General features: G+C 32.8%; 1 protein-coding gene across 2 annotated transcripts; it reads left to right on the top strand.

The window, feature by feature from the left end:
- Positions 1–40: 40 nt before the first annotated feature.
- LOC105319613 (DNA-directed RNA polymerase II subunit RPB7) lies at positions 41–2,777 on the top strand. Of its 2 annotated transcripts, XM_011417208.4 has the most exons (8): positions 41–137; positions 687–796; positions 1,018–1,177; positions 1,306–1,356; positions 1,523–1,588; positions 1,975–2,046; positions 2,332–2,365; positions 2,679–2,777. In XM_011417208.4, exons 1-8 carry the CDS (start codon positions 126–128, stop codon positions 2,684–2,686), a joined length of 513 nt encoding a protein of 170 aa, XP_011415510.1. In that variant the 5' UTR covers positions 41–125; the 3' UTR covers positions 2,687–2,777. The 2 variants fall into 2 exon arrangements, with proteins under 2 accessions (XP_011415510.1, XP_065944023.1); XM_066087951.1 differs by lacking the exon at positions 2,679–2,777 and having other exon boundaries at positions 2,332–2,376.
- The last annotated feature ends 7,061 nt before the right edge of the window (positions 2,778–9,838 follow it).

Here is a 9,838-nt window from a genome sequence, read left to right as displayed (position 1 = left end):
ATAGTAACATACATTTGGTCTTTTTAATCTTTATTTTGGTCACCATTGTGGCCCATCCGTTTCCTCCGAGTTAATAGAGGTTTAACTTATCTACAGTGCAAATTTGGTACATCCGGTCAAACAAGATGTTTTACCATGTAAGACACATTGTTTAAAAATCCCTTGTTACTTTTTAATTAACAAGATTTCAATTATGAAGGCCTTTTAACGCTGCAATTTAGTTGTATACTTTTGATTTCTGAATATATTAATATACTCTTTTTACAGAGTTTAGCAAAGTTTTCAGCTGTCGAAAACAATCTCTTTTATACTGTATAATGATATACTTTAAGTTTTAGCAGGCTGTTTATAGCTTTGGTAAGGTATCAAAAAAAGCTTAATGCGCAAAATATGTATACGTAAATTGAGCTATACTCTGCCCCAAGTAACTGCCTATTTGAACCAAATGAAAACAAATCTTAAATACGTGTGGGTTTTATAATGTACAAAAAAAAAACCCTGAATAATAATTATCCCAAAATTATATATCATAATATTATCAGAGCCAACAAGAGAAAACAAAGAAAAATTGCCAAAAATAAAGGCATTTGCTTTGGAATCAAAATGTAAATAATTGCTCATGCAGAAAAAATTCCAGTTACACTATGCATCGGACATCCTTGTTTATCATATATCCACTTTTGCAGGTATCATTAGAGCATGAAATTCTTCTCCATCCGCGATATTTTGGACCAAACTTGCTCAACATAGTAAAACAGAAATTATTTACGGAAGTCGAGGGAACTTGCACTGGCAAGTAAGTAATTTGATTTTTATGAATTGATGTTTGCAGTTTTCAAATAATAAAAGCAGGGTCAACTTTTGTGACACTCAGGTGACCATGAAGACCTGTGGGCCTCTTGATTTGTAAGCCTCTTACATGCTAGAGTAATGAATGCCTTCAGGGTTTTTTTCTTTACCTATGTTCACTCGGATGGACCAGCAATGATTACATTAGATTTCATTCTTTTCTTTAAGATATGGTTTTGTGATAGCAGTGACAACGATTGATAACATAGGAGCAGGCACCATACAACCAAGTCGAGGTTTTGTTGTGTACCCAGTCAAATACAAAGCTATTGTGTTCAGACCTTTTAAGGGCGAGGTTTTGGATGCTGTAGTTACTCAAGTCAACAAGGTAAAGTGTACAATGCATTACTTACAGCCTGTTAAGTTAGACCAGAAAAATGATTACTGGTATTTATAAAATTTCCTTTGTGTACGGTATATGAATATGCAATTTTAACATGTGATTGGTTATTGCAGGTTGGATTATTCACAGAAATTGGACCATTATCATGTTTTGTATCAAGACATGTAAGTTTATTTTACTATAAGGAGAAAATGAAAGAAATTCATATAGGTGTGCGTTTCTGATTGTTTTGAAATAACTTATCATTATTTGTCTAATTGAGGTTTTGAATAACCCTCATTTAGACAAAAGATGTTAAATTATTTTAACTTGATATTGAATGAATTTCAGTCTATTCCTGCCAATATGGAGTTTGATCCAAATTCCAACCCACCATGTTACAAGAACAAAGAAGAGGTAAATTGATTAAAAAATACAGCAAAGAACTCATTATGCAATATCCACACATTAATGAAACATAACATATGATACATATATTCTAGATGATGTTTTATTATCTTTCACCTTATTTTAAAACCCCTTTTTGAATTTGATTTTTTAGTCCTCTATGAATTATAATGTTAACATACATGTTCATACAAAATTTTAATCAAGACTGAAAGAACAATGCTATATGTCACTATGAAGGTTGAAGAAAATAAAATTTTGCTTGTTAAAATTTTGTCATAGAATACAGAATTTCAAGAGAAGGAATTTATTAATGGCTTAAAGGTGTACTTTTGATTTTTATGAAGTTTGTATATCAGTAAATATGTATATTCTTTCAATTTATTATTTTTCAGGATGAAGTCATTCAGCAAGATGATGAAATTAGATTGAAAATAGTTGGAACAAGGGTTGATGCTAAAGATATTGTAAGTTATCTTTCAATGATGAAGCAAATGCAGAAGATAATTACTGAAGTATAATTGTTAAATCCAGTATCACATTTCAATTCGGCCCTTCAGGCATCATAACAAGAAACTTATAATCATATACATGTAATCATAATATTATGAAGATTTCCAGCATCAGCAATAACTTGCATTCCTAGATCTGCAACTGAGCAACTGTAAACTTTACTTAGAATTAACTGATCATGTTATTTAATTATTAAACTTCATAATGTTTCAATCAAATACGGTACATCTGAATTTCAGTTTGCAATTGGAACCTTGATGGATGATTATTTAGGTGTGTATTAACGTAGTTTTGAAACTTCACAAAGGATTTTTTTTTACTATTTTTAGTTACTGCCCTTTTTAAATTACTTTTCATTTGAAGACACAAATATAAAGACACCCACCCTTTTTTTAACTTATCAAAATTACAGAACAAGATTACTGTTATAGACAATGAAGATATATTTTTGATACGATGCTGTTTAAAAATTGGTAGTCATGTATTTGGCATTTTCAAAATACAACGTACCAAGAGTTTGTTATTTTGTTTTAATACTTTTGTGGTTTATAATGGAGCATAATGTTGGAAAATGTTTTTATTTCAGGGTTATAAACTTGTCCAGGAAGACACTGTTCTCAGCTGAATCATTGCCGTTGTCATTGTATATAGGATTCACTCATTAAACATATTTTTATATATTGAATCTATTAGTTCTGTCTTGTCTAGTATGGAAGTACCTGCTTTGGTAAGGTACATATGTACTTGTGACAATCACTTACCTACAACTTCATGTTAGTATAACCACATTTAAAAATGTCATGCGGCAAATCTCTTATACCTAATCTCTCTTGAAAAAAGTCTGCGGCAAATCTCTTATACCTAAACTCTCTTGAAAAGTCAGCAGCAAATCTCTTATACCTAAACTCTCTTGAAAAGTCGGCGGCAAATCTCTTATACCTAAACTCTCTTGAAAAGTCAGCGGCAAATCTCTTATTCCCAAACTCTCTTGAAAAGTCAGCGGCAAATCTCTTATACCCAAACTCTCTTGAAAAGTCAGCGGCAAATCTCTTATACCCAAACTCTCTTGAAAAGTCTGCGGCAAATCTCTTATACACAAACTCTCTTGAAAAGTCGGCGGCAAATCTCTTATACCTAAACTCTCTTGAAAAGTCGGCGGCAAATCTCTTATACCTAAACTCTCTTGAGACAAATCTCTTATTCCCAAACTCTCTTGAAAAGTCTGCGGCAAATCTCTTATACCTAAACTCTCTTGAAAAGTATGCGGCAAATCTCTTATACCTAAACTCTTTTGAAAAGTCAGCGGCAAATCTCTTATACCCAAACTCTCTTGAAAAGTCAGCGGCAAATCTCTTATACCTAAACTCTCTTGAAAAGTCGGCGGCAAATCTCTTATACACAAACTCTCTTGAAAAGTCGGCGGCAAATCTCTTATACCTAAACTCTCTTGAAAAGTCGGCGGCAAATCTCTTATACCTAAACTCTCTTGAGACAAATCTCTTATTCCCAAACTCTCTTGAAAAGTCTGCGGCAAATCTCTTATACCTAAACTCTCTTGAAAAGTATGCGGCAAATCTCTTATACCTAAACTCTTGAAAAGTCTGCGGCAAATCTCTTACACCTAAACTCTCTTGAAAATTCAGCGGCAAATCTCTTATACCTAAACTACCTAAACTCTTGAAAAGTCTGCGGCAAATCTCTTATACCTAAACTCTCTTGAGACAAATCTCTTGTATCTAAACTCTTGAAAAGTCTGCGGCAAATCTCTTATACCTTATTTCTCTTGACAAGTCTGCGGCAAAACTCTGATACCTAAACTCTCTTGAAAAGTCTGCGGCAAATCTCTTATATCTAAACTCTCTTGAAAAGTCAGCGGCAAATAGCACCAAATCATTAAGTATCAATCACCATGCACATTTTTTTATTACAGGGAATTGACAATTTAAATTCTAAATTCTCTTGAAAAGTCTGCGGCAAATCTCTTATACCTAAACTCTCTTGAGACAAATCTCTTATACCTTAACTCTCTTGAAAAGTCTGCGGCAAATCTCTTATACCTAAACTCTCTTGAAAAGTGAGCGACATATCTCTTATACCTAAACTCTCTTGAAAAGTCTGCGGCAAATCTCTTATATCTAAACTCTCTTGAAAAGTCTGCGGCAAATCTCCGATACCTAAACTCTCTTGAAAAGTATGCAGCAAATCTCTTATACCTACCGGTAAACTATCTTGAAAAGTCAGCGGCAAATAGCATGCACCAAATCATTAAGTATCAATCACCATGCACATTTTTTTTATTACAGGGAATTGACAATTTACATGTTGCTGTATATGTTTCATATATAGGACTACTGTTGTATATGTTCAAGAATATTTCATGTAAATAAAAAGTACACTTAGTCACTAAAATAAAAAAATGTGATTTGCAGTGTTTTGTAAGATTGATAACTGGTAGATGTTTTTGGAAGCAAGGTATAAGAGACAAATTTATTTTTTTAAACATACAAATCTGTGGAAATTGACTTTTAGAGGATTTAGAACAATATGTACCGGTCAATACTGTCCATCTCATGCCTGTCTTTATTCTTGGCCTTGGAAATCAGAGTTATATGCTATGTACAACTGCTCATATCCTCTAAATGGAATCAAGAAATACTACGATTTACAAGCTTTGGGTGGACTTTCAGGACATAATTGATCCTGCACACACCTGTATGTGGCCTGTAAATTACTATCAGACGCTTACTTTGGACACGGACACTCAGCCACTGGGATAGAATTTTGATATGCTCATATGTGAATGACCTAAATCCCGAGGTTTTGATAGAAAAGCCCCAGTTACTAAGTTTTGTGAGAGATAAGTAATCACAGATTACAGAGCTAACCGAGACGAGGCATCATCTTTTTGAGACCACCTTATCATATTATATGAAAATCATCTTGGATATTCATGGATACTATTTTGACACAACATCGTTTATCACATGTTATAAATAGTTTGAAAATCATTTGTTCATTTAATACGGTATTGTAAGATTCAATGTTTATCAATACCATAATATAAAATACGATATTGAATCATATGATACTACAAAATATATATCATATGATACAATATAAAACTGTAATATAAGTAATACAACATGATATTGTATCATATGATATGACATTGTATCATGTAAAATGTATTTGATCCCATAACTACAATATCATAATATATGATACAGTATAGTATCATATGGTAAAATATCATATCACATAATAAATCAGAAAAAATTGTAACAAATGATATAATATATGATATAATATGATAATGTAATGTATAAAATTGTATCATACATGATATATAATATAATTTGTATCATAAGATACAATATTATTTGATACAGCATTGTATTATATCATACAATATCATGTGATTTAATAATATATAATATAACACAATATCATCTTATACAATATCGTACCATATGATACAATATTAAATATAACATATCATATGATTCAAAATCAAATCACGTGATTCAATATGATATATTACAATATCATATGAAACAATATCATGTGATACAATATTTTATCATACAATACCATATTATACAATATTGTATCATAATATACAATTCTATACAAAACAATATCATGATACAATATCATATCATACTATACAAAAAAATATCTTATTGTTTTACATCATTTTTTACAATATGATATATGATGAAATATTGTATCATATAAAATAGTGTTTCATATCATACAATACTACATCATAGGAATCATGTTTAATCATTTCACAACGAACACATCTATCAAACAAGTTTGCGTGAAGGATTTTTTTTTAGCATCCTTGATAATGGAGATCAGGCTCTGCATCTGAAGATACCTCTGCGATTCATTCATATTATAGATAAATCAACTATGCAAGTTTGAAATAGTTCTATTATCTATTAAACATGTGACCTGTTCCAAAAAACTAAACCTTCTCCAGCATCCGAAACCTATGGCTCAGAAATAGAATTCAAGCGTATCAGGTGCTTCAGTATCATAAAACTCACCATCCATGCAAGTTGGGTGAAGTTGGGACCAGTAATAACTAAGATATAATCATCAGACGGCACCTGCTCTTTAAACTCTAACCAGCCCTTAACACCTTTAATTAACTTCATCCAGCATCCGAAACCAATAGCTCAGATTCAGCACTCAAGCCTGTCAGGTGCATCAGTATCATTATTAAGATGCACCACCCATGCAAGTTTGGTAAATTTAGAACCATTAGTAACTTAGAAATGGCTATCAAATGGCACCTGCTCTTTAAACTTTAACCAGCTCTAAAAACCTTTACCTCCGAAAGCATCTGAAATTCATGACCCAAATTCAGCATCCAAGTCTTTTAAGTCCATAAGTAGATCCAGATGCATCATCCATGCAAGTTTGGTAAAGATAGGACAAGTATTCACTTAGATACAAGACCTGCAACAAATAAACTTAACCAGGTCCGGACTCTAAAAATGACTCTGCAATTAAAGTTATTTCGCTTTAATAAAGAGGGGTAGAAACTACTCCCTTTGATGAATTGTGTCAGCAAGAAGATATGAATGGTTGGATTGAAGAACTCGAATATACCTTAATTGCGAAAGAAGGTAACAATCTAATTTCCTTGTGATAACTGAAGAAGTATTATTATAATATACAATACTGTTTTTTCACAGTATTTTAGAGATACTAGAGAGAGACTGGAGAGAGAGAGAGAGAGAGAGAGAGAGAGAGAGAGAGAGAGAGAGAGAGATCTGTAGCGTTGCTCTCGGTCTGTAAGGGTATAACATTTTCTAGGTCACTGTGAGCCTCTTTAAAGCTATACGCTACTAAGGCTAATTTCATCTTTTTTTAAAGAAATCACTTCTGAGTATTTAATATGTATCCGAGTATGTACAAACCAAATTATTAACTGAATTTACTTCCGTATACCTGTCTAAAACGCTTCCACGACTTGTGTCCAATCATATTAATGGCAGTAGAGGTACACCGGAAAGAAGTCGATAGTCGGGTGTTTTACATATACACATGTAAATCGGTTCTTAATAACTTTATTTTAAAATAAACAGTGTCGTAGTAACAGGTGGTCATAAGTTAATTTGGCCGGTTTCTATGAGTGATTTATTATGATATCAAGACTGATGCTAAGCTCACAATTAACCGGGGCCTTAGATTCAGACTGAACAAAGAAATTACATCCCAGTAGAATAAAAGCGGGAACTTCGTCTTGCAAGGTCACCTTATGGATTTGTCGGGAGCTGGCTGCTATAGGCACACCGTGTATCGTCTCCACGTCTTTCATTGTTTTATTTAAACCTAAACTATTGTTTTGAGGGAATTCTTTGTGTAAAGTGAGCACTTTATATAACGTTCAGTGCTGAAAACTAACGATGGCCATTTTTCGGACAGACCACGTGTTGGTTCCATGGATGTGCGTGCCCTCTTGGAGGAGTATTTCCTGCCGGTGAGCTCTTTCTTACACGATTTCGTAATTATATATTCCCGGATTGATTTGGAGTTGAGAGGGGAAGGTGGGACAGGTGAATCTTTAAAGAGAAGGCGAGGTACCCGAGTAATTAATTTAGGCGGGAACTTGAAAACCGCGTGTCTTGAAGCCGGCCACGTGTTCGCTACTTCGATTGAGCTTTTAATATACATGTACTACCAACAGGGTAAGTTCATTCATCTTATTTAGTTGATAGAGGGGGCGTTAAAAATGCCAGAACCAATATAAAACAGTGAAAATTTGCGGGATGCGGCTTGTCAAATGTGCCAGATTTGATATAGCAGATGATTTTTTTAAAAGCAATGTGTGTGTGTGTGTGTGTGTGTGTGTGTGTGTATATCAATCGCAACTTCTCGGGCCTTTCCGGCAAGCTCGGAAAAACACCTCGAATGTATTAACATTACCGGATGTTAGAATTTTATACAAAATGGAGTCGCCTCCCATTAAAATAAGTATCGGCTAGGCAGCCTTATAAATCGCTTCTGTGTTATATTTCAGGGTATATCATTTACTTTAATGAAGTCTAGCTTACATCTCAACAGATCGTAAAATGTGTTGTATTTAATTCAAGTTTTATAAAAAGGGGGGTTGTCATGGACGCCTAGGTAATACATTCGAGGTGTTTTTCCGAGATTGCCGGAAAGGCCCGAGAAGTTGCGATTGTATATATGATAAGATTTTAAAAGCAAAAACGTACACAATTTTATTTTTAAATTTAATGTATACCCAAGCATCTATTTATTGATTTCAATATCATAATCAATTAATTTTGAATATGTAGATAAAATATCTTGATAACATCACATTTTAACAAAAATAAATGTTAATATTCTTTTTAAAGAAAAATAAAAATAATTTAATTGTTCTTATAGCCTAATAAGCAAAATAAATGTCCAATTTTATATTAATCCACGACTTCGTTCATGATTAGAACCCTAAAGGTTTTTTAAAAAATATCTTTTCCCACTAACTGCATGACCATTTAGCCTAACAATTTGTTTCTGAAATCAGAATGGCCCAACCCTAATCTGACGGGAATTTCCGAACTTTCAGTGATGTGGTTCTATTTATAAGGTTGGAATTTTCAAGTTTATATTTAGCCGATAAACATATTTTTAGAATACAATTGTATGGAGTATGGAGTAGTTGTAGGGTCATTTTTTGATGTTTATCATTTTTTTTTTTTGCAATTTTAACATGAACGTAAAACATGTCCATTTCTCAAAGTTAACTTACGTAAATTGCGTCGTTAATACCGGTATATATCTGTAAATGTATGGCGGGCAATTAGGAACATTTATATGATCTTAATGATGTTCAGTGGCAAAATGATTAAAGGTAGTCCATCATAACCGAGGTAAAATAATCAGTTTTGATTCATCATTGATATAACCATATTAATACCTCTTTTAAAATTATCACCACTCACGAGGCTAACATAAACCCAAGTCGGGAGTAAGTACTACTAGTATGTGTAGTGGCGTTAAAAAAAAACTTCACTTGAAATTTTTAAAATTTTACCCCCTTTATAAACATATGTACGGTTAGTCATTACTTTGATTTTTTTGCGATTTTCAAAGAAAGAAAAACATTTGTAACTTTTTACGAAGAGATTTGAAAGAAAATAACTGTACTTATAAAAGATAAAATTAAAATTGTACTTTTCCCACAGACCTCAATGTCAACTTCAAGATGATAAAGGACTGTGTGCGGTATAGTCAAATATCTGCCCCCGATTTCAACCAATTTTTAAATTGTATCGTATAAAAATAAAATCTTCACAAATCATTGTATAGAGGATTCCTATAACTTTGATGTTGATTTTAGTCATCATTGCTCATTCGCTGTTTATCTATGACGTCACCTAAATGACCCAATTCCCGCAAATTTGCAAACAAATGAAAATATTCTCATTTTTGCGCTATATTTTGCATTCGGAAGTATAGAGCGCAGGTCTGCTCAAGTGCGATTTTAACATATGTTTTTCTTTAGATAGTTATACACATTATACTAAAAAATGGTACTTGAGCAAGCCTGCGCTCGATGTTTCCTAGTCGAAAAACAATCGGAAAACACCCATATTTTGCCACAAATCATCAATTTATCAAATTAATGCAATCTTCATGACGTCATTTCTACATTATGACGTCACTGTGGTGATAACCTTTTACACATTTATTTCTAACATGAGTATAACTATCTTTCAC

The sequence above is a fragment of the Magallana gigas genome, chromosome 6 (genome assembly GCF_963853765.1).
Source record: "Magallana gigas chromosome 6, xbMagGiga1.1, whole genome shotgun sequence".
Lineage (NCBI taxonomy): Eukaryota > Metazoa > Mollusca > Bivalvia > Ostreida > Ostreidae > Magallana > Magallana gigas.
Note: the sequence above shows the minus strand (reverse complement) of the source record. Positions and strands in the feature narration are given on the sequence as shown.

Bases quoted from the DNA above. Each gene is read 5' to 3' on its own strand.
- LOC105319613 (XM_066087951.1), top strand. The intron at 1,178-1,305 runs GTAAAGTGTACA...TGGTTATTGCAG, and splicing joins TAGTTACTCAAGTCAACAAG to GTTGGATTATTCACAGAAAT. The intron at 2,047-2,331 runs GTAAGTTATCTT...TCTGAATTTCAG, and splicing joins GGGTTGATGCTAAAGATATT to TTTGCAATTGGAACCTTGAT.